The following is a 25,287-nucleotide window of genomic DNA, read 5'->3' as shown; positions in this document are numbered from 1 at the left end:
ATGCCACTGAACTGTAAAGAATAGTTGTACCAAAAAAAAAAAACTGTAAAGAATAGTTGCCAGTTTTCCATCACCACATCCTTTTATCATAAACTCGCCACCTTGTTAAGAGACTAACAAAGTTCAACAAGCTCAGCCAAAAGATGTTAGAGACGTAGAGGGATGATCACATAACAGAGTAGATCCTGGGGAGTGTGCCCATAGGGGAATAAATAAACGACAGGATTCTTATTGATCTATATGTTTGAATTAAATAATAATCCTACAAATTCTATCACTGGAAAAAAAAAAAGAGCATTTCCACTCCTATTAAATTAGTTAAGGTGCAGATGAAGTGCAGCACGCATCCCTTCCTCTTCAGATTTTTCACATTTCTCACTTTGCAAGCTCTTGTCCTGGGGATGTTTTATGGCTCTGATGTACTGCTTTACTGCACCTTTGATGGCACTATCAAGAACCTAAAAGAGGACGCGAAGCTCGTGTCATGAATGAACTATTGGTTGCTAGATAAAAGATATCAATAAAAAAAACTGCAGCATACATCTTCCAGCTTTTTAAAGACAAACAAAATGCACTCAGCAGTATCACAATTCAGTGTATCCGCCAGTTGATAAAGCAATTAGATACATTTATCTAGAACTCGCAACTAAATTAAGAAATTCAAGATGCTATTAAGAAGTATAACTTCTCAAATTTAGCAATTCAAGAACTACGTAACTGGACCCACAAGCACCAAATTTGTGACCCCTTAACACAGATGTGAGAAACTAATAAATCTCAGGCGCCGGCACCTTAGTCAAAGCAAATCAAGTTAGGGGATTAGGAACTCATTTCAAAGAAATAGACCAGGAGTTTCAAGAAACAGGGGAACTAACTACTGACATAATACGAGGGAAATAAACTCATGAGACATAATGTATGGGTGGGAAAAAGAATGTAGCAAACCTGTGGCCATGTTTTTCCACACCACCTCCTGTCCAGCCTGCATTGCCTGCAGAAATTACAATGCAGGAAGAAAAATATGGCAACAGCAATAGAAAATGAATCTATACGCACAAGAAAACAGGATAATTTACGAGTAAATACCTGTTGGACTCGAGCTGAATCATTGATTGAATTGGCAGCCTGAAATTGTGCATAATTGAAATCCTAAAGAAGGGATTTTATAGGATCAGTCCTAAGTGCAATTGTAATAGTGATAATAAATTCTATCACCACTAGAGGTTTGTGTTTGTTAAGCCCCTTCTTCATTCTACAAATGGTAACTTTTGATCACCATTAAATGAGAAAGTGATTCAACATTGACTTCTGAAATCTTCTCAATAATCTAACTGTTACCAGGGATTATTTGGTTATGCAACACCAGATTCCCTAGCATATGTCCACACTTATTGTATGGACATGGGGCCATGAAAACAACCATGAAGTACCAGATTACCTACGATAATAGATCATCAGAATTTACCTGATTGCTTTGCTGGCTAGCCAAACCAGAAGCTTGATACTGTGATGATGACAATTTTCCACATTAATAAATGAAGTGAGTTTTACATTACAGCTGAACCAAGTAAAATGCTACTGACCGGCAAAGGCTGAATGAACTGCACCGGAGCCTGCTGCCTGAGCTGCAATTGTGATTGTGTTTGTTGTGTTTGAGACGCTTGGGTAGGCTGTATTGGTGATTGTGACTGGGCTTGAGATGGTGGCTGAAGATGTTGTGCAACTAGTTTCATCTGTTGCTGCGGTTTCTTCTGTTCTTCGAAACGTGTCAACTCTTCAGGTTTCTCCCACTACAAAAACAAGAAAATACATTTTCTCATATCTAGAGAAACAGATAAAGAATAATATGATGGACCAAGAAGGCAAGAAACGTAATAAGGATGATCACCCTGCTTTCACGAGTAACACAGTTGTAGTAGTATTTATATCCATCAGGAGAGGTGTGCTCTGACCAGTCACAGGATATTGGAACTGCAGATTGACTAGCTGTCGGAGGTGGAGTCATGGATACATTTGAAGACGTAACAGCAGTAGGTGTACTAACAGGATTGCTGGAAGCTGATTGGGATACAACTGCACTCCATGGAGACTGTAAAATGCAATTAACAAAAATCTGTATTAGTCAAAAAGAGTGCAACATGAAAAGTGACGATATAGTTAGCTTCATGGTTTTCCACAAACAGTGACATAATGATAGGAAAAGCATGTTCAAGCAAATGTGGTGATTAAAACACACTGAATAGAATTTTTACTAAGATATCAGTGGAAAGCCCAAGTCTAGCCCAAAGAAACCAAGGATTACCTGCTGTTTCGCAGTCTGAGAATTTTGCTGCTGAGTTGCACTTGAGGGTTGTATCATCTGCAGCTGTTGCTGAAGCTGGGAAATTGCCTGTTGTGATGATTGAAAGCTTAATTGTAAAGATTGTGCCTGTTGTTGCAGAAGCGCCTGTGTGAGTTGTGATGGCAATTGTTGGACAGGCTGCTGAAGCTGTTGCTGAGAGATGGTAGATGCAGGCATGTGCTGTTGGCTAGAAGCAGCAGCCATACCTGGCTGCTGTAGGTTTAATGGAATCTGCAAACCATTGGCTGCAGCGGTCTGCTGGAATAAAGCTTGTGAAGCAGGCAGCTGTGCACCCAAATTAAATAACTGCTGGGATGGCAGAGTCTGGCTCATGGAGGGAAAGCCCGTAGTTTGAGGGATTTGAACCTTGCCAAGCTGCTGTATTGGCATTTGCAAGTTTATATCAGTGAATGAGAAGCCAAAGTTTCTTACATATTAAAATGTATTGGCCTATAAAGGAGATTGTGGGACCCTCCTGTTTCCACTATGAAGTCCAAAACTTACGCATATGCCCATCCAAACCAAGTGTTGACTAAGGATGCAAAATTCCTAATTGATGATGGATACCTCAGTATATGCTAAGAAGTATATGTCCAGTTAACTATTGGCGTAAATGACCTGGCGAAGGAGGAAGAGTAAATCATGTTTTACACGCACATTATATTTTCATACTTTTTTAAATCTCCTCCCGCACAAATTTAACTTTTACCAGCAACAGAATATGTATATAATCATCATCTTTTCTGGATGTACTTTTAGTTCTCTTCTTATACCTTAAAATTTACTTGCCCTCTTACATTTCACAGATGTGCTGTTGTGCATCGGAGTGTCAGGTTTCAAAACTTTTGTGCGTCAACTTTTCTGACTGTTTATAATAAATAATTAATGAAGTGATAATTAGTTGTATGGATATAAGTAAACAACAGATCTATAAAAAATTTATACAGTGAGACTAATAATTGACGGATAAAAAGCTTTTTCCACTGTGCTACACAGAAAGGGTCCACAGATAACTAATCATAAAGGAACAGAGAGACTTACAGAAACTGAAGATGTTGTCAAGTCACCAACTTTGGCAGCTAGATTACTGCCAAATCCCTGACTGCTAGCTTGAGGAGATGGTTCCATTGACTCAGGGCTCGCTGGGTGCCAAGCATTAGGTCGCACTCCTCCACTCATTGGCTCAGCAAATTTGGGTGGTCCACCAATTGGCTCACTGAGCGTAGGTACGGACCTGCACAAATAGATGATGGAACGGACAAGAATAAGAAATTTGAACAATGAACAAAAGAAAGACAACTTTACAAAACTGGCAAAAATAATTCATGCTGCTCTTTTGAAAAGGCAGAGACATAAACCAAAGAATTCAAAATTTTTGGATTAAGACAATAAATAAAAGACCATAAGCAAAAACTATATATGTGTGTGTGTGTGTAGAGAGAGAGAAAGATAAAGAGGCTACACTCCATTAAAATGGATCCGGAAGCAAATCCAGATGCTTCCGGAGCCATCCGATCCTGCTCCAATCCCGAAGTAATAAGGGCCCTGGTTAACACGTTAACAGGAGCTGTTAAGGAAAAACATGAAAGCATTAATGAGCCGCTCGTACACTCTCACCCTTTCTCTCCATTACTGCAGTGCCACATTTCAAAAAAAAAAAAAAAAGCACTTCACTAATTGTTGCGACAACAGCACCATGTTTCAAAAAAAAAGTACTTCATTAATTGTTGGGACCCATATCTCTTATATTTCTATGGTGTTTCTATTTATCGTCGTAAATTAGATATTTATCTTGAAGTGTTTCCATTTATTGACGAAAGGTTAGTGTTTATTCTTCAGGTATTTCTGTTTATTTCTGGACGGGAGCACATGAAGGTAGCAAATACCTCGCAAGTTTCTGCTTATCTGTGGCCCATTTGTGTTTACTCCCATAGGGTTTGTATTTATTTTACACTATATTGCATCCGAACTTTGTGTTTATACTTCGTCCTTGCTGTTTAACATGAGTGAGCTCTGACCTGACCAAAGGTGAGGGATCGAGTTTCTGTTTATTGCTATGGTGTTTCTGTTTATCAATATAGACTAGGTGTTTATCCTAAGGGGTTTGTATTTATCCTGGAGGAGTTAGTGTTTATTCTTTAGGTATTTCTATTTTTTCCCGCAAGAAAGTGCAGGTTTCTGTTTATCCATAACCAGTTTGTGTTTATTCTAAAAAATTAATGAAATGGGTCCAGCAATTGGTGAAATGGCCAGTCTGCAAGGGAGAGTGGAGATCGTACACTCCACCCTCTCTCTCTATGACAGCAGCACCACGTTTCGAAAAAAAAAAAAAACACTCCCCTGCATCACGTTCCCTCCCATTAATGGTTCTTTTTTCTTTTTTTTCCTTCACAGCTTCCATTAACCTATAAATCGGGGCCCTTGTTACTTCGGGATTGATGCGAGACCGGACGGCTTTGAAAGTAACCAGATTTTCTTCCAATTCCATTTGAATGGAGCGCAGTCTCTCTCTCTCTCTCTCTCTCTCTCTCTCTCTCTCTCTCTATCTATATATATATATATATATATATATATATAAAGAATGGTTGTTGATATCTAGATAAAGTTCACCTAGTGTACCAAATTGAGGTAAATAAATCTAAGAAAGCTAAATCTCAAAAAATGCTACTTTGGTTAATATTGTGTTACATATCCTTCAAAACTTAAGACAAGACATGGATATCTTACAAAAATTAAAGTGTAACAGCTAAGCCCGTACACAACAGCCTCAGGCAAAAAATAAATTAGTAAATTCATCCCTCTCCCTTCCTTCTTCTTGACAATTAACATTACCGAAGGTTGATATATGACTCCATGAGAAGGCAATAATGGTACCATGAATAAGCTTATGTGATGATTATGCTTCATTTTGTATAGCATCTCCCTTGATACTTCATTCCTTGCTTTGAAATTGTGGTTGAAATTAAAACACTTTAGCCTACATGGATCAGTCTCTACTAGAACCAACTACAACATTATTTGGTGTTAGTCATGTTTCAATCTCTGTTAGGTCTAGTGGTCTCATCTTCAATCTAAAGTGGAAGCTTATTTATTGGGAACATATCGAACATCTAGAAATCCTATTGCATGATGGGTCTTCATACAGTAGATGTTGTTCTATGAATTTTAAATTAATCTTTTGAAGTTTTTTAAATCATCAGTGCTTAAACTGTCTTCCATTTTATGAAATCCTCACTTGATCATGTTATTGTTCTACTTTTGAAGAAATAGGAATGAAGGATTTCTAGAGTCTTAACATGAATAAACATATTTTAGTGCATAAACTAGTAGAACCAACAGATGAAGTAATTTTCATAGTAATTGCATACATTGTTAATTCATATTTATGTGACAGAACTGATATATGCTTTACAGATAACTTATCATTTGTGTTTGTTGCAGTCATAGAGATTGTCAAATCATAGTCATTTCTTTGCAGTAATTATACTTCTTAGTTGATTTATAGTCCTTAGTTGGAGTAACACTTCAAATAAAAACACTCTGTTTTAACTATTAACGGACCAAAATTATTATGCGTTACACAAACACCTAACACAGTCACACGACTCACACCACTTAATGGTAATATGTTGTCAATTTCACATTAGAATTTATATTATTTTCTATTTATCTCTGTTTTGAATCTATTTTTTTATTTAAGTAATGCTTATTATTTTATTGTCTCATAGCAAAGCTACTGAAAGTTAGGCTCAAACAAAATATTAATCTCAAAATTAATCAGCATGTTTAACCTGTATTGCTTTTTTATTTTCTTTAATTGTTTCCTTCTTAGCTGAATTCTTTAATAAATTTACATTTTTCTGTAAATATTGCTCTACATGTCTTTCTAATTAAAAGACAACAAAGCCTGAGCCCAAATTGACAAACCATCCAAAGGGTTTCGCTTTGGGCTTGAACAGAAAGTACAATCGAGTTGAGGTGAGGTGAGCAATTCCTGCTCCATCCATCTTCCCAAGTGCCTCAAGTTGAGGTGAGGACCTGAGGTGAGCAAGCCTCAAACCTTTTAAATAACTGTCTTTCAGAAAGTTTTAAGGGCACATATAAGGAATAAAAAGTACCTCAATGGGCATAGCAAATGGTGTTTAGTGTTTAGTATCAGAAGTATGAGTGCCACTACAGTTCTCCAAGTCAAGAGCAAGTGCAGAAATGAACTTTGGTGAGCTCTCAAAATTTAAGATGTGGAAGTGACAATGGAGAGTGTATAAAAATAATAGTGCTAAAAAATTATAACCTACTCAATGTCTGTAATTTTAAGAATTGCATCATATAAGGGCTAAAAAATGATGAAACAATAAATGGTGTAATTACAATTGCAGAAAGATTGACTTTGACAAATGCAATAGAAAAGATCCAAAGGAAGATACTTGAATGAAAGGGGCTCAAGAGCATTAAAAAGAGCGCGCCGGCCAGGGTCTGGAGCAGGTGCATGACACCTAGATTGAAGATTTTGGCTATTGGAAGTCTTTCAGAGTTTGAAGCATTACTTGTATATCTTGCAACTTAACTTTTACTTCATTATTTGAAGTTCATTTTTGTCACAGACAACCAAAGAGAAAGGAAGTAATGCTTTATGAGTATATTTTTTGAACATTCAGGTTTGCACACAAATAAATGGAGCATTCATGAAACATTGCAATGAGAAAACAACTGGCACTGTAAGTTCTGATATGGTCAGGTTAAGGTTTTACAAACTATAACAGGGGATCCAGGCAAATACTTGCAACCACTGCTTGACATTTCTCAAAGGAGTAAATCTAAAATGGAGAATTTTCTGTTTCACCCTTCTTGGATGCTAAGAGACAAAAGAGAAAAGCATACTTATTGCGTGCAAAATAATGTATCAAATTATGGTGTGGGAGGGCATCAGAGCACAACATAAGCTATATGCAAGTTTTATAGCATAATTATGTAGATTCTAAGAAAGATGTTATGTAATTCATCCTTTCACATGTAGAGCACAATTCTAGCATACTGAAGATTGACACTTTACTGCAGATTCATTATTGGTTAAAAGTGCTAGTAGTGGGACATGCTATGCACATGACTGTTCAACAGGAAGTATTTGATGGTGGCTGTGATGCCACAGACCAGTAAAATGTTAGGAATTTTAAATTTATTGTCACAATCTCTTTTTTTAATGTATGTTTTGCATGAGTTGTTAGCTATACCTCTATTTCAGAACATCAAGATGACAGTATCTATTGTAAAATGATTATTTCTAGAGGTAAGTTCACAGCTAAGAGCACTCCAGCTATTTATATTGCCCCTCGTGTCTATCTCCTTACAAAATTTGGTAGAGTCGTGTAATTCAGCTGTTACAAAAGGAAAGTCAATGTATCCTTTTTAGATCAAAATATATAAGGTCACCAGGTTGCCCTTGGCAGTGTTCAGATGAAGGTGGAGTCACACATCAGAGTTAAAATTATAACAAAGAATTTATATTAGATTCTTTTTCTTGACATTTTTCCATATATAATTCATTATCCTCAACATTGATGGGGAAAAACTAAGGGAAACCATGAACCTTATGCTTCTTTTTTTCTTGAAATACTAATATATCAAACACTATCTGTCAACATTACCAAAAGAACACACTATCTGTCATGTCATGTCTTGAAGCTTGGGTTATGCCCCCACCTTCTAATTCAGAGTTATAAAATGGAGCACAAAAGTTCAAAACATACCTGACCCCTATTGGTGCTTGCAGTTGAGGACCAAACCCAGGGCCTCCAAATGCAGGACCACCCCTAAAATAGAAAACAAATTGGTGAATTTACAAATAGTACTGTTAATAAATAAAGAAGAAAATAATCTTGAAAGCATATGAGACCTTGACTCGCCAGGCCTAGGCCTTTTAGGATCAGCAAATCGAACAATCAATGGCTGATTGCAACCCTAGCAGAAAATGAAACAAACATGGGCACTGTCCATAAGCTCAAGAAATGTAGCATTTAATCATGGTACAAAAAGCTAGCTTACCCTCATCACAAAGGTTCCATTAAGGGCATTTATAGCTGCTGCTGCCATCTCTCGGTTTGAGAATTTCACAAAGCCACATCCTTCATAAAACATTTAAATATAAAAATAAGAAGCAAAAAGGTACAAACATTCAAGGAATCAAGAAGGCTTATATACTGTGAAAGACGCACCACGGCTTTGCTTCCTATCATCTCTCATAATGTAGATATCTTCAACATGACCATATGGAGAAAATATCTGCCATCAAAATATCACACTTCCATAAAGGACTTGACAAGAAGAAAGTAACATTTGATGCAGAAACTTTTTATTAAGCATAGGATTTTCTGTATATCCGTATTTTACATTTTGCTAAAGATGTCTAAATGACATATTTTTGCATGAGAAAAACGTCAACCAAAAGAAAGAAATCAGTGGAAACCCTCGCATCACTTTAATGGGACCATGTGCATGTGGCATGTGAATGTACAAAATACAGAAGAGGCATCACTTTAGTCAAAATTTACTGGATTGCCCGATCCAGCACAAAGTATTTCTACACTGAAAAATGTACATATGTTGAGCTACAATATCTTCCTCCTCATGAAAAAATTGCGTAGAGAAAAGCTTACTTCCTCAATTTCCATTTCTGTGGCTTGCTTATTGAGTGATCCAACAAACAACTTGTGCTCAACTGCACCTGACATAGGGGAAGAGATCAGACTAAAAAGCATCAGCAGTAGAAGTGAAATAAACAATTCCAAATAGCGAATCGGAGCATGTGCAGATACAATATAATAGACATGCCATATATTTCTGGAATGCTATTGGTCATCCAAATGTGCATCACAAGAAAATATTTTTGTGCAAGCAACATAAACATCTACATACATGTAAAATTAAGTACAGTCAACAGCATTCGATGAATTCTTTTCTGTAAAATATGTTGTAAGGTTCATTATGTCATTTTTGCCATATCTTGTATTACATGCTTTCTGAGTTTGACTTTTAAGGAGCCTATGTACTTTGACATCCACTTCCATGTGTGTGTGGGTGGGTGGGTGTGTGTGAGAGAGAGTGGGGACAGTGATATCAGAATCCTATAACCAACTGGATTATCCTATTACTGATTAGTGGTAGGAAAAATATCAATAACCTTCTACTTGTCCTTCTTGCAATAAGAGCTGTAATCTTACATCTTCTTTTAAAGAAGTATTTCTTGGATGCAATTAAGCATTAAGTAAATCAAATTCATTTGAGTTTGAAACAATCAGTAATGTCTTCCAAGAATTATGATGCTGAACCCAGGGATAGGACCAGTAACAGGAAACCAGCACCGTCAATAAGTTATAACAATTTGTGACTACAAATCTACACGCTAACCTATAATTTGTGATGGCATCTCAAATGGTCAATCAGCAATTCCCAAGAATACTACATATGAAGCATTTAAGTTCTTGAAAACTAAATGTAGATTTTTAGATGCCAGAGTTTATTTCCACATGAAAGTATTTCCGATTTGGAAACTTAACCCTGCATAGAATTAACTATAACTTTCATGCAAAAATGACTTAAATTCATGACTGACTGAAATTTGTTCTATAGTGTTAGCCACACAAATACAATCTTAAGCCAATAACAACCGTAACTAGCTACTCTACAATTTTTGATTTAGATTTATCATGACTAAGTTTTAGTGGATAAATCTACAGTTACAGTATACACAAAAGGACCACCGAATGCAGGCATATAATTCAGAACATTGCACATACATTAAATAGAAAGAATGTAGATAGGGAGGGCAGTTGCACATTAACATACTTACCATCTTTTCTTATCGCCTAAACTTGATATATAAATAATATTTACAAGGTCAAAGAAGTGCAATAAAAAACTAACAGCTCAGGTAATTACCAAGGCGTTCCCGTTCCCCATCAGCATATCTTACTTGAATAGGACCTGATCCCTGACAAAAACAAAAAGATAAATCTCTCAGATGAAATAAACTAGCAAAGAGGGTACAGGACACAGAACAGATGCAAACCCACCCCAGGCAAAGTATACTGATTATGCAAAGCTTTGATGGCTCTGTCAGCCTCCTCTGAAGTTGCATATTTTACGAAACAGCAACCTGTAGATGTCAAGGTTCTGTATCTTGATCCACTCTGTCTTCAAAAATCTTTTATAGTGTTCATACAGCATGGTTGAATAATGAACAAATAAAGGTAACATTTGTGCAATACATTTATATAGTACCAAGGTACGCCGTTTCGATACCGGATCCTATACCAGTGCCATCCTATTACAATATCAGGACGCCCGGTACAGGAGCCAATTCGGCATACCGAGTGTCTGTACGCCCCCGTACTCCATACCAGTTCGGTACCTACGGTACAGTCAATATGCACCAATACCGATTGGTACCACAAACCTTATATGGTACACAACATAAAGATTACAGTAAATATATTTTATTTATAAAAAAAGTGAAGGACAATGAACAACTAAGATTGAAAGTTGTGCAATGCATTTATTGATACACAACACAAAGAACTCTTTTTTCTAAAAAATGTCAAAATGAATGCTATATGTTCAGTTTTGATTATACTATCAAAGTTAAGCATCTCATTTCTCAAAAACCAAGGATCTTGTAAGACATCAAAAATAACTGGACTTAAATCCGTTAGTCAGCACCCCCCACCACCTCAGCACATGTGATGGGGAACAAATTTGGGTAGAGGGTTCAAATTCAAACCAAGAGGGTGGCGCTCCTACCATTTATCTAAAAAATTATTAGGATGTTATGCCTAGAGGAACATGCATGTGGATGCTCATCCATAGATATCAGAAATGCACATCGAATTCAGAACTCTGCAAACAGATTCATTATGTTATCCAATTTTAAATCCAATATTAACATTCATTCTGTTGTTTAATAAATTAAGCAAATAGATATCTGCTCTTTTAAATCCAAAACAGATGGAGCTTGGAAATTTGTGTTAGAAACAAAAATTATGGTTTTTATCTTAAAAGTATCAAATGATGCTGAATTTTGACACATATGCCTAAGGATGTGTTAATATCATTCCAGATTTTATAAGGCCTGCCATGCATTAGGTTTCCCAGGTCATCAAGGCCATCCATTACATGTCTTTCACTACCTTACAAGGTACAAGTGACTGATTTTGTATCTCAATTTAGATGGACCACCTTATCTTTCCCACTAACAAGATCAGTAACCTATTGTAACATGTTCAACCAATAACATTAATCCAATGACTTAGATAAGATAATTTTGTTATTAGGGTAGAAACTTCCATGTTCCATTGTATAATCAAAGACATTAGAGAATCCTCTGACAATGTATGAGAGGATTGTCTCATCAACAGTCCATCTGGCTTCATTAGCGCTTATATACCAACCTGCATTTATGTCTTATAAATAATTTTACTAATTAAACATTTTTTATGAAGAAAAACAAGTATCTGATAGTAAACTATATATTATCTGTACTAAAAATTTCACGTATCAATAACTATGAATGCAAAAAATGCTGTTAATTTTAGTGCTTATCCAGCCATGCAAAATAGCATTTATTAAAAAAATTTAGACACTTGCTAAGATCTTCTACCACAAAACCAAAAAATATACTGTTAACAAACCATGTAGGATCAGCACTTCATAGGACCACTCAAAAGGTGTCAGTGTAAACGGATTGCGTACTCAATTCCATCCTAAAATAAAATGCCCTAAGCACCCTCACTCGTTGCAATTTCTCCTGGATTCCCAAAGCAATAGCAAGACAAAACATTCCAAGAAACACTAGATTCATGTTCCTACAATCAACTAAAGGTAATTTATTCTTATGGTTACATGTATGAGGATATGACTATTATGCATTTATATCACATGCACAAGTTACATTTTCCAAAAGAATCAATAAAATTCCTGAATGTTAGACATTTTCATAATGTATACTATATTAAAAATGAAAATTAAAAGCGACATCTCTTGAGTCTTCTCTTCATCACACAAACATTCAAAATTAGAAGAAAAAGATATAGTACCTAAAATTAGATGCCTAACTAAGATTCAGTTAATATGTCAACTTACCACAAATATAGATAGATCCAGTCTATTCCAGTCATATCTCATCTTACCATAGATGCACATGCCTCTCATATATTCAGATCAAAGTGGGTTGGTATTCCATCTAATCATAAGTTTATATGCCTCTCTATCCTGAACAGGTTAGGTTAGCATCTCTTCTTAACATAAATAGAGAAGACTCGCATCTGTCACAACCAATTCTTCACCGTATCATAAAAATAAATGCCTCTCTATTCCATCCAAATTGGTGATGTAGCGATCCATGAAGATCACACATAATGTACAAATCTTTCTTTTATTTATCTTCTCCTTCTTGATTTTTTTCCATAGGGTAAACAGAGAGTTATGAAAAAAATGTAAGTCAAGAAAACACATAGAAGTAAATAAGTGATTCTAAATATAACAATTCTTAATAACATCACAGCCATCTATCAAACTTTTTTTATTCTACTTTTTCCTATTTTATTCAATTTTCCATTTTAATTCTTGTTTTGCATTTATGTTTATGTTTTGTTTTTCATTTAATTCATATAATTTTTTGTCTTTATGTTAAGTTGCTTTTGTTCTTATTTCGTATTCAATTTTGTATTTTTAATCCTTCCTCTGACTGCATTGCAGATATCAGCTTAGTAACAAATAGAAAATACAAAGTTCTCTTTGACCATTTACAGGTTTTTATGCTATATATGTGCCATGCAGAATCCCTTGAGATAAACATCAGTGTTATCGAATATCAACTTGCAACAAACCAGAGATTATGTATGGAAATGCAAACTTACCCAAAAAGCAAAACAGAATTTATGACATAAAATCAGAAGAAAAATGTCACTTTGGGGGAGGACGACAAGATGCACGAATATAATTCAGAAATCCACTTAATATTTTGATAATAGTTGAGATTTGACAAAAAAAAACTCCAATGTGTATATATATACATACATGCATGAATGAATATGTGTGTGTGTGTGCAATTTTCTCCATTGATCTAGCAATCTAAACATAGAAAGGCATAAATACACACTAAATGTTTTACCAGAAAACAAAGACGAAGTATATGATGCATCGGAGGCAGTGAAAGTTTATAACAAGTAATGGCATTACCAGCGATGCCGAACATAAAGCCAAATAACTTTAAATCAGTTCCTATCCATGTCTTAGACCATGTTGACGATCCAAAACCAATTGTTCTCAAATACAAAGAGACTAAGATCTTATTAGGCATGAATTAACTATAACAATGAAGCAATAGAAAATCTGAATAATATGGCAATGCATCATCATTTCTTATAATGCGAGTCCAAAAATATGGTATTATCTTGAGACATAGTTCAAATTGTCAATATCTTGAATTTGTACAAAATTACATTTCTTAAATGTTCAGGCATACAATGCACAAGAAATTGGTCTCCTGAACCTTCAACAGTCAATGCAATGCATCAACGGGCACAATTGCAACAGATCCCAGAGATAAAAATGAAACAAACAAGAAATAAGCAACTCGATTGCCAGTGGAACAAATATAGATGCGGAAACAATGACGACAACATAGAAGCTCTTTGCTTAACACTTGAGAGGTTTCTTTCTTAAAAGCATATCCAGATAAATTTTAATAAATTGGGGAAACTGAAGATTACATCCCTGCTCAAGAATCGTGAACACAACTTGCAAACTGGAAGCTGGACAACTTGACAGCAGTTGGTAAAATATGAAACATGATTATCAATAGTCCAGAAAAGCTATTAAATCAACAAGCAGTTAATCTCTCCTGCATGCTTATGAATTGTTGCTGTCACAAGTTTAATGCATTGTAAGATTATTCGCAAGTATATTTAATATTCATTACGGGATAGACTGATAGGAAATTATTAGAGAAAATAATGCAATTTATATGCTGGTGTAGCAAAAAAATAAACTGTAGTAACCCTTTAAAAATGAACAACCTATGATGCAAAGGTCACACTATCCATGTGCCGTAGCAGAATCTGTGCAGGATCTCATTCTAAATTTCCTGATCAAAAAAGGCTCAAAAACAAGAGACTAAAAAACTAACTAATACAAGTGTCATATGGAATTTGCAAGAGCAACAATTCACAATACATTGATAGCCAACTTCAAGTTGGCATATAATGCAATGTATGTCATCTCCATGGTCCAGCCTTTGACACAATATCACAAATGCATGCACTTGCACACCAAATTTCGGGTAGCAACATCATTTGCAATTATGAAGGAAAAGGAACAAACTAGCATAAGTTTTTAAGCTCCACTCATTTACTCATATGCAAAGCATTTTACTTAATTTAGCAATTTGGAATTGTGGACAATGACCTTGCAGATTTCCTCAAAAATTGAGGTGGTGGTGAATGGGTTAGGCCAGAGATAGAAAGAGAGGAAGAAGAAAGAGAGGAAAGTACTGGACTTTGACCACAGGGATGTGCAAAGACCTAAATCATCATTTGCAACACACGATACTTATGAATCTGAAACATCAATTTCACAGAAAAAGAAATCAAAACAAAAATGGATGCATCCATCTGCACAACACAGGCAGCACTCTATGAGTAAAAGGAAGCTTTAGCAATGACTGGCTTGCATCAATTTTATAGGACCGTTGCATCAATCAGATCTAGCGTCATGTGTCTACATTCATCAAAATGCCAACATAAGACATATTAATCATCAAATACTATACATCCTTACCCATCACTTTCCACAATCAACATAATAAAGGAAATTATACGAAACATGCATAATTGTGCCTCTCAAGTGTGCATCACATAGAAGTACGATCCATCCATGCCCAACAAAGATATTAGAAGCACATAAAATCACCATCGATCTGTCTCTGACTAAAGCTGCAAACGTAATGCACATGAAGCAACAACCATCCATGCAAACTCCAGAAAGAAAAATATCACAAGCACAACAAACCACTCATTTATCTATTTCATTTCCAAGATGTGTTATCCACAAGACATGCCTAACAGGAAAAAAAAAAAAAACCGAACCCATCGTGCTTTAAAATGTCAATACATAAGATAACTTGATGTCCTCGGTTTATCTTAATTTCATCTACATAAGAAAAGATCCTGAGAGGTGAAGACAAAATCAAGCATATCCATAATCATAATTAATCAACACACCAATAGTTTAATTACCTCAAACCATCCAACAATATTATCTGGGTGTAGAAATTCCACTTCAAACACATGAATTGAAACCCTGATAACCTCGATGGCAAGACATATACTGGTCATTGAGATCTTACACATTCTGCCTATGGTGGTTAACATCCCACTCAGAAGCATTTATGGCATTCTTCTTTCACTTGAAGTACAACAATTTTCACAGGATTAAATACCATGATATTACTACAAAAATTTGAAGACTTAATTATTGTTCAGAGACTTTCTTTGATAATGCTGTCAAAAATTCAAAGATGCACTAAGTGGCACTGAAGAAAGACTAATTTGCATTCCAGAATTTCACTGCTATTTGCAAACAACTTTTATCATTTCCGTAGTCTTGAGTTCTTCAGAATGCATAGAAGGACAGAGTAGGAAGGTTGCCAACCAAAAACCAACATGATTTCAACAATGGTCCAAAAAACTGAGGAAAAATGACCTTATTGCTCCTGTTAGCCCCTCAGAAAACCTGAAAAAGACACAAGTACCAACATATTAAATCACAAGAAGCATTAGAATGTACCTTGTTGTAGACCAGTTCTCTTGTCCTTAATCAAAGCCACTTCAATAACATCTCCATGCTCCTCAAATACAGGTCGGATCTGAAGCAAAATAAAGTAGCATAGTATTATATTATCCATTACTATACTAAATGAGGAACATTATATATTATATAATATATATATATATATATATAAAGAAGAAGAACCCATCTGTGACAAGTACATGCATCAGTGCTCCAGCAAGCTAAAGCACTAGCAAAGCACCTTAAAACAACCTGAGTGAAGTGACTTTAACATGCATCACATACCTGAGCGCCTAATTCAGGGCGAAAGGCACTGCAGCATTCACCTCATTTAGTGGCACATTCTTCTTCGAAGCTTCTTAAGTATCCCTTACTGAATTAAGTTTCTTAAAATTTTAAAGGGGATACAATTCTATTTTGTTTCATTTCACTACTAAAGATCTTAACAATTGAGAACTGCAGGCCAAGCCCACTCCTGATGTTCATTATCCAGGTAAGGGTTTTGATGCCAAAGGAGGTCTCTATGTAAATATGCATTGATAAGGAAAAAATCAACTTGCCTAATCAAGAAGGAGAAAAGGTGTGCTGCCTCCACCACCACCTTGCTTCTTTTTTTTTTTAAGTTTCTTCTATTCCTCTAATTCTAGCTCTAAGTTTTGCAACTAAATCCTTTCTTTGACTGATAGTTTTGTTGTTACCCTTACAAGTAGTCTATTTTATGATTTAATAGAATTTTGTGAATCAAATACCTTTTTTATTTTACTGTTATGAAGTAATGTTTTTATCTAAATTATAGCCTTTTAGTTTGTTTATATGGTTGAATAATTAAGTTACTGATAAGTCTGTCCTTTAAATTAGATACAGATATACAAATAATTTCTAGCAAATTTATCAAAGACCTTTACAAGATTAGCTTATTGCTTTCTCCAGGAATTGACAAGTGGCACCTATAGCCCCACATGATATGAGTCCTAGCACCTCGAGGGCGCCTTTTGCCTTTAACTATACTGGGGTGGTCGCCAGTTCAGTTGAAATGCCACAAAAGAGGAAAACGATGGGTATGAAGAAATCCCTCAAATGTAAAATATATACAAGGACACATGCATCTAATGTTACATGTAATTTTCACTGTTTCTCAATCAGAACAAGAGAAAATTACCCATCTAACATATTCTTATCAACTGAACACATAAAAAACAATGTGAGTTTACTTGATTTGGCAAGGATAAAGAAGATTTTGAGCAATAATCTATGCTTCACAAGGGGTAGGAATTCTTGGTCATCTTTTTCTGTCCATTTCAAATGGCATACGATTTAACAAGTTAATTGCAAAAGCATATGCCTATGGACTTTACCATTCATGAATCTCAGAAGAATATGAATATCTGAGATTTCCTCAAGAACATAGGGTTTGTACATGCACTTTAAGACAAATTTGTCCCAAATATTTTTGAATTTTAGAAGGTGTTTAGATGGATATTCCAAGATTGATAAAATTAAACAGAGAACAAAAGAAAACCATGAAAACAGCCTGCTAGGACCATAGGTGTGCATCCACACATAGGTACATACACATACACATGTATATACCCGCAAACAGACATATATATGCATGCATGCATGCATACTAAAAGCCCCGGCCATGCTTATTATTTTGTGCATTCACCAAAAGCCATATAATTTCATTATTTAATTATTCAATATTAGTTATCTATAAAACAAATCTTTCCTTTGACATTGCAATCATGTGATTCCCACCCCTCACACAAACAATCTAAAAATATACAAAACAGCATGACTAAAAATTTCAATTATACGGCAGTTTACAGAAATAAAAGTAGAATAAAGTTTTAGAAGATGGCAGGCATAAAGCGTGTATCATTATAAATAATTATTGGGGCAAGCACATAGCATGCTCAAGCCATATGGGGGGGAAATTAGTAGTTATGCTAGTGCAAGAATGGCTGACCTCTTCTTCAGTTGCAGTCCTTGGCACTGATCCAATAAAAAGTTTAGCAAACTTGCTCCTGTCAGCATTATCTGATAATAATGAAAAGGAAGATAAATCATGAAGATCCTCCTCCAAATAAGTGATAAATAACAATGGTGAGGAAGAAGAAAAAAAGTACATGTGGCTACACTATAAGATTCATATTCTAGTTGTGTAACTTGCTTTATTTCAAAATATGTTAAATACTAATAAACTATCTGGTAAAATTTAAAAAATGTTTAAAACAAGATATGAGATAAACGGCTTCCTAAAGTAAATGTTTGTTTAAGAGGAAAAGAATTATGGTTTTTATATGATACATATTGGATTTTATATTCCTCAATATGCTGTTAATTATGTCAAATATCACCTCAGTAAACTATGACTCTGTGTAAAACATGACAGTATCAACTGGATGACAGCAATCTTTCCCATTAATATATTGATAAATCTTCTAACTTCCTTGGGAATATCTGAGCAACTTTTACAATGTATGCTTAAATTTTATGAGTTCCAGAAATTCAAGATTCCTTCAGTTCCACGGTGAGAATAGAATATCTTAACAATGCTTCTTGTTCAAAGAAAGTCCGCTAAATTGAATGTTCTATATGTTAGTATAGATGAATTTCACATAACAATATCAAAAGACGACTAAATAGCAAAAATTATCATCCACCTATCCATACTCTAATTATAGATACCAATTCAACAAAACATCCTCAAGCATGAATTGACGCAACTGCAACTGACAAGGATGGAGTCCAAGAAAGCTGGAAAGGGCTTCTTGAAAACTCTAGCCTTTAAAGCATGATCTTTAACTGATGCATCATGACAATAGGTTAGTTCTTGTAGTGCAGCTTGGTATTTAATGCAGATAGCCTGAAAAGGATTTCAAAGTCTTCTGAAGGAAAAACATGGCATTGGGTCAGTCCAGTTGTTCTGCTGCCACTTCACAAAGAGGGGAAGGAGCATTTTTTTGCATACCAATATTCAAAACCTCCTTGCACATAGCATGGCTATCTCTTTTCTTCATCTATCCTGAAGACTTTAAAGTAGTCGGCCTTAAATATTAGTTTTTAAGCCGTCAGTAGTGGTGTAGCATCCCTAACCAGACAGCTAGACCAAGAGGACAATTTTCCCTATGGCACTTAAGTGATGGTTGTCATAGTAGTATCTCAGAGGAGCTAAAAAGTTGAGTATCTGATTTTCCTTTTTTTCCCCTTCCTGCATCCTTCCTCCCCGTTAATCTCTTTTATCTTCTCTCACACATGATACGAAGTTTAGGCCGACGACAAAATGCATCACGGAGACATCACCTGTTCAGTAAAATCAGGCATCCAAAATGCATTTAAAACGGTCTCTCCGCTGCCATCTCCATATCAGGTGACGCGGAAATATCTACCTCTTTATTTTAGTTTTATAGAAGAGATTGAGCTACAGCTTAAAATCGATTTAGAAACCCTAATTCTTCATTAATTACACTAGAACGGGGAGAAAACCCTCGAATTTTTATCCCTCGGGAGGTAAATCATCAACAATACGGGGAATTTTTTCCCTCAATGGGTAAATCATCAACTGTGAAGAGGTGAAAGCCTCAATTTTTAATGCACGCATTGTCTGGAACCACAGGTTCCAACGAATTCATCTGATAGGTATCTCATGATACCTCTACTTTCCAGCCGAAAAAATCCACAGAAACAATGAGAGCAAAACCACTAAAGAAAAAAAAAGAGCTGCAACAAGTGAAAGGAAATCAATCAAGAAAAGGAGGGAGCTTTACGAACCTGGGGAACCGCCGCCTCTGCTGGAAAAGCCGCCGCCGCCGCCACGCCGCGGACCGCCCATCGGCATCTGGTGGCCGAAGCCATCCGGTCCCCCGCGGAACCCACCTCTGCCTCCGGAAGGGAAGTCCTGAGGGCCTCGGTAGGGGTGGTGGCGGGCCCCGGCGAAGCCCTCGCCTCCGCCGCGGGAGTGGTCGGGGTAGCGGTGGCGCGGGTCCGCGGGCCCGCTGGACGACCACCGCGACGCCATCCTCGGGTGCCTCCCGCCGACTTCGCCGCCGCCGTCGCGGTCGCCTCTGTATCTCTCCATCTCACTCTCTCTCTCTCTCTCTCTCTCTCGCCTCGACCGCCTTCGGCTTTCGGAGAGGAAGGGGAAGGGCGACCGGCTTGGTTTACGATCAGCTGTGAAGCATACAACAGACTTCACATCCTTTGCTCTAGTGATCCAACGCCACGTAGCGAATAAACGATTTGACGTGGGGCCCAGGATGAACAGCTTGGCCCAAATTGGCCACCCGCTGTTCGGGCATAAGCACAGCTTGACGTTTACGTGGACTAGTCCGAGGGGCGGGCGATACGCATGAGGGTGGAAGAGTTAAGACGGCGAATCTGCGATCTGAGGAAATAGATTATTTTTTTGTTCTTATGTGATTTATGGAATACACTTTTTTTTTCCTCTCCTTTTGGAACTGAATGAGGATAGGACATAAGCTATATATTGGTACCTCTTTACAAAATTATAGCATGATATTTTGTTGATTAATTTATTTTTTATGTAAACAATTGTGGATGTATACTTTTGGTTCTAAATGGCTACATAGAATAGTAGGATACTAATTGATCTGCATTTGTCTCAAAGAATACAGGAGGAATGAGTGGATGTAATCAAAGTGCTTGCGAGAAAATAATTGACTAGGTGTTAATTTGTTGACATGAAGCCCAAGACAAAACTTTCAGTGGAGAGGATTATCTGTTTTTGTCTTTGATGCATATGCATTGATGCAAAGTTGCTTGGCTGCTGACCCATTATGTAGTTGCCATATAGAACATGAAAAATAAAATTTAATGTAGATACATATATTTGTTCATTATTACAATAATTTTGCTTTTGTGCAGTGATATTATTAGGGGATATGTACATGTGCCCTCTTTCCCTATATAAATTCATTGGCGACATCTAATTTCTAGCTCATCCGTGGCCAAATAGATTGCAGCCCTCAAAGGATTAGATTTTAATATGTTTGTTTTTTATCTAAATCTCTTTTCAGAATTCGGATTCATCTTCTAGTTTTTGCTTTAGATCTATGAATGGGGTGTATATTGATCTACTTGAGCTATAATAACTATCAAGGTATATTTGGTTCGTGATAACAATCGGAATCAAAATCAGAATAGATTGGAATCGGAATCGGAATGGTCGTATCCTCCGATGCATTTGGTTCATGATTAAAATTAGAATTGAAATCGAAATAGGATTTGAATACTAGGAGCAAATAAGAATTGGGTTCTTTCCGGAATCAAAGTGAAAATAGGACTTTCTCTAACCAAACGGCTAGGAAGTCACTCATTTCCTTCTCACCCTAAAGTCCAACTCCTCCCAACTAGACGTAGCCTAACTTCTATATTTTTGGCTGAGTATCTCCACTATTTTTAGGACCTAATCCCTAAGCCTTTGTTTGTGCTAAAATTCTACCATTCCTCATGCCAAGGTGCTCTATGATGCGCATGCACGGTCGAAATTGGCAAAGCAAAGAAGCTTGGAATGAATTACATAATTCATGACAAGCATGTATGGATTGCATCCATGATCAAAAGAGGCCCTGCTTCTCTAGGGAAATTTTCAATCCCTAATCATATATATATATATATATATATATATATATATATATATAGTTTTGGCATATAGCATCAATCCAATAAGTAAAAAATAACAGAAAAATTTTAAGGAAGTGCATGGATGAATAAATGAAGAAGAAACAGGAGGATTTCAAGATGCTAGCATTTCTTTTTATGTGAACATCAATTTATTGTCAATCCATTTGAATCTTATAATATTTTTTAGAGGCTTCCTCTCATAAATTGCTTCTGCTCAGGAAACAAGTCATGTAAAACTGGAATCTCCCGTTATGATCAAGATCAATCTATTTTGTCCATGGTCGCACAGTCTAGACAGCGAAGACCTTTTCCTTATGTGAAATATAATCTACATGCACTTAAAAATAGATGGTCAAACATGTCAAACACCATATCTTTTTGGAAATCAACGTCCTTTTTCGAAGAATTACAACTTTTCTAAAGAGACGTCTCACGAAAAAATATTTTAAAGCATTTAAAACAACTAAAATTTAGAAGATAAGAAAATTTAAATCTTTTTTTTTTTTGCTGTCATTTGCATGACAGTGATTTATTATGGCATGTTTATGCACCATCAGACCTTTCAAAATACATGGCACATGCACCCTGGTCATATTAATCTTCTAGGTAGCTGCTATTATTTTGTACTTACGCTAAATTCCATTGCTAATCTTACTGTAATTCCTTACTTTATCCTATCCATGTTAGCTTATATCTGTGGATAGTCTATTTCTGTGCATGAAGATTTCTGCAACCTTCGTTCTGTAAGCTTTCTTAATTGAAATGGCTCACTGCAATATTGAGATATGGAAGACCAAGAAATTATTCGGGTCGCTAGAATCTGCAAGAGCCAAGAGGTTACAGTATATGCATGATCTCTCTTATCATACCACCTTGTGATATAATCTCATGAGTCATCATATTGTTGGATGATAAGTATGAAAATTCTTTGAACATAGAAAAAAAAGAGTTAATTGAGAACCTAGCTATGTTGGCTGCCATTATTTCTGCTCATCAGAAGTTGTTGCTTCACAGCAAGGTTCCTCCCAATGAATTAGCTTTTTACACAGGAACTGTTGTTAATGAAAATGGAAAAGACACCATATATTTGGAGCCATGCAAGCCCATTAATGCTTTTCTGGTTATCTGTGGCCATAAGATTCATAGAGGCATTACATGAGCTTCCAAATGACAAGTTCAGTTTCATAGTTATGAATGGTGAAGAAATTGTCTTTGGAATAATTAGTGGAGCAGATGATTCATATAATTTTGGAGGATTTTTTTTTTTAAGGAAATGTTTGGTGGATTGCAAATTTTTATTTCTCTAATATTGTCTTTTTCTTTTCTTTTCTTTTTTATCTGGAGCAGGAGAGCAGAATCACAGTGGTTAGGATGGGTTCATAGGTTGGCATGATGATACAATGGATGCCTACTTCTTGCTGCCTGCTGAGACCTTGGTGCTTTACTACTAGTGCCTCATTAGGTTTAAACAGGCATATCTAGATGGTCACGACATGTTAATATTGATCAAGTTGGTGGAAGTCAGAGACTACTATGGAGTCCATCCATAAACCATCACCTTGGTGACCTTCGTCGCCAAAACATCAAAACAGTTTCCAACTAACAGTGGCATTTTTCATTAAGTGGAACACTTGCAGCTGGTTTGTAGTGGTAGAACCAGTGCTAACTATAGTGTCTGGTATTGCTAGCCATGCAGGGTTCAACTACTTTGCTAAACTCTTCATCAATTTATGAAGCACTTTGCAGGTTATCATGACAATTATCACCAGCAGAACTCGCGTTTTATGGGCTCGAGAAATACATTGCTCGGGTTTTATGAGCTCAAGAAATTCATTGCTATCTCAATATATATTACGAACCGAGCCCTTTCTGTAATGGGAGGAGACTTGTTGCAATTATGCAACTAAACTTATGAAAATTGGATATTAAAGCGAAGCTCCAAGAGAGAAATAATTAATCATATTGCAGTGGAATTTAGACAAAATCTTGAAAAAATAGTTTTGTTAAATAAAAATTTTAAGGGTTTGGTTTAGAAAATATATATTGTCATGGTTGAATAACATCATTGCAGGCTGTTCACTTGGCCCGGAGCCGGCATTTACCGTTTGGATAGGGTTGAAGGAGCCTATCAATTTGAGGGAAGCAGAGGGCTTTTTTTTTCCGTAGAACGTTGAATCATGCTAATCTAGCATGAGTACCACCATGAAAATCAAAAAAAAAAATTATTGAAACGAGGAAAGGCAGACTCATGGGTGTCCCAGAGGACTCCACCCAAATATCGAGCAATGAAAGAAACGACCTAGTCGACGGCCTTGGTTGCCTTCCGGTAGATATGAGCGACCCAGAATGCGCCGCAAACCCTTGCCAATCTGCAAATGTCCTACAACAATGGTGCTCATTGCCAGACCTATGCTGGCCCCACATCCACTCAATCACCGTGGCAGAGTTTCCTTCGAGATGGATGCTATCTACACCCAAGACGAGCCTCATATAGGTGAGACCTTTCCAAGCAGCTCTCAGCTCCGCTCCAGAAGCATACGTATCAAAAATGCGTCGATCTCTAGGTGCAACAAGTCTAAAATTATGACCATGATCTCAACACCAACTCCTCCCCTGCTGCCGCCATCAATCACGCTGTCATCCAGGTTTATCTTAAAAAGCTCGAGGGTGGGAGCTCCAAAAAGATAAAAATTATTTGGACCGCTATAGAAGGTGAATAGAAGTTTCAGATGTTTTAAGTTTCTCCGCTAGGAGAGAGGGAAGCAGTCGGAGAGGATGCCTTTCCGATCCCACGCCCTCCCGTTTATCGCACTGACTCCCTTCTACAGCATGGAGGCCATCGGATCACATCAGCGCTCCCTCTTCTGCTGTATTCCAATAGCAGAGCTTCTAAATCTCGAGATAGCGGCCATCTTTTCTGTTCTGACAAAAAAAAAAGGATACGGATCGTCTCAAAAAGCGGTTGAGACTAAAATAAACTAAAATCTAAATTTATCTGGAACAAATGGATAGTTCGGTAACTGAAAATATCTGATAAGGACTCCGGCGCCACGATGCCTTGGGTGGCAACGCTACAACCGTTAGCATAAATACAACCGGATGAGTCAGTATAGAAGCCGGATCATGGAGTTCGCGTGGGAATATGGTGGTCCAGCAGGCGTGATATGAATGATCCACATTGAAGTTAGCAATCCAATCCACAAGATGACATTATGCTGTCCTCTAGATTAGGAGAACGGGACATCACAGGCTTCTCCCAACTGCGGACAAACACTACATGTTGTAATAATCCAAAACCTCATCTAAACACACAAAAAAAAAAGCTAAAAAATATTAGTCGATTTTTCTGACACTATATAAATAGCGAAGATCTCTTAGGTGCACAATGAATGTTGAACTAAATACATGCGAGCACAAGCTTGCATCTCTTATTTACATTCTAGCATTCTTGTTGAATTAAG

General features: G+C 36.5%; 1 protein-coding gene across 5 annotated transcripts; it reads right to left on the bottom strand.

The window, feature by feature from the left end:
- Positions 1-81: 81 nt before the first annotated feature.
- LOC103710837 (flowering time control protein FCA-like) lies at positions 82-20,290 on the bottom strand. 5 transcript variants are annotated; one of them, XM_008796741.6, is made up of 18 exons: positions 19,955-20,290; positions 18,150-18,220; positions 16,178-16,256; positions 10,408-10,490; positions 10,274-10,325; positions 8,992-9,059; positions 8,551-8,617; positions 8,381-8,460; positions 8,232-8,296; positions 8,086-8,148; positions 3,383-3,575; positions 2,303-2,719; positions 1,889-2,089; positions 1,584-1,790; positions 1,466-1,504; positions 1,087-1,149; positions 946-991; positions 82-458 (listed from the first exon to the last, which is right to left on the bottom strand). In XM_008796741.6, exons 1-18 carry the CDS (start codon positions 20,259-20,261, stop codon positions 451-453), a joined length of 2,109 nt encoding a protein of 702 aa, XP_008794963.2. In that variant the 5' UTR covers positions 20,262-20,290; the 3' UTR covers positions 82-450. The 5 variants fall into 5 exon arrangements, with proteins under 5 accessions (XP_008794963.2, XP_008794966.2, XP_008794965.2 ...); XM_008796744.6 differs by having other exon boundaries at positions 1,087-1,125; XM_008796743.6 differs by having other exon boundaries at positions 2,303-2,716.
- Between the last annotated feature and the right edge of the window lie 4,997 nt (positions 20,291-25,287).

The sequence above is a fragment of the Phoenix dactylifera genome, chromosome 2, assembly GCF_051530095.1.
Source record: "Phoenix dactylifera cultivar Ajwa chromosome 2, Ajwa_hap1_PhDact_Kaust_v1.1, whole genome shotgun sequence".
Taxonomy (NCBI): Eukaryota; Viridiplantae; Streptophyta; class Magnoliopsida; order Arecales; family Arecaceae; genus Phoenix; species Phoenix dactylifera.
The sequence above is the reverse complement of the archived record's forward strand: the minus strand, read 5'-3'. Positions and strand labels throughout refer to the sequence as shown.

Bases quoted from the DNA above. Each gene is read 5' to 3' on its own strand.
- LOC103710837 (XM_008796741.6), bottom strand. From the start codon at position 20,261: ATGGAGAGATACAGAGGCGACCGCGACGGCGGCGGCGAAGTCGGCGGG. The intron at 16,257-18,149 runs GTCAGCCATTCT...ATTTTGCTTCAG, and splicing joins GGACTGCAACTGAAGAAGAG to ATCCGACCTGTATTTGAGGA. The intron at 1,505-1,583 runs GTCAGTAGCATT...TCATCATCACAG, and splicing joins AGTTCATTCAGCCTTTGCCG to TATCAAGCTTCTGGTTTGGC.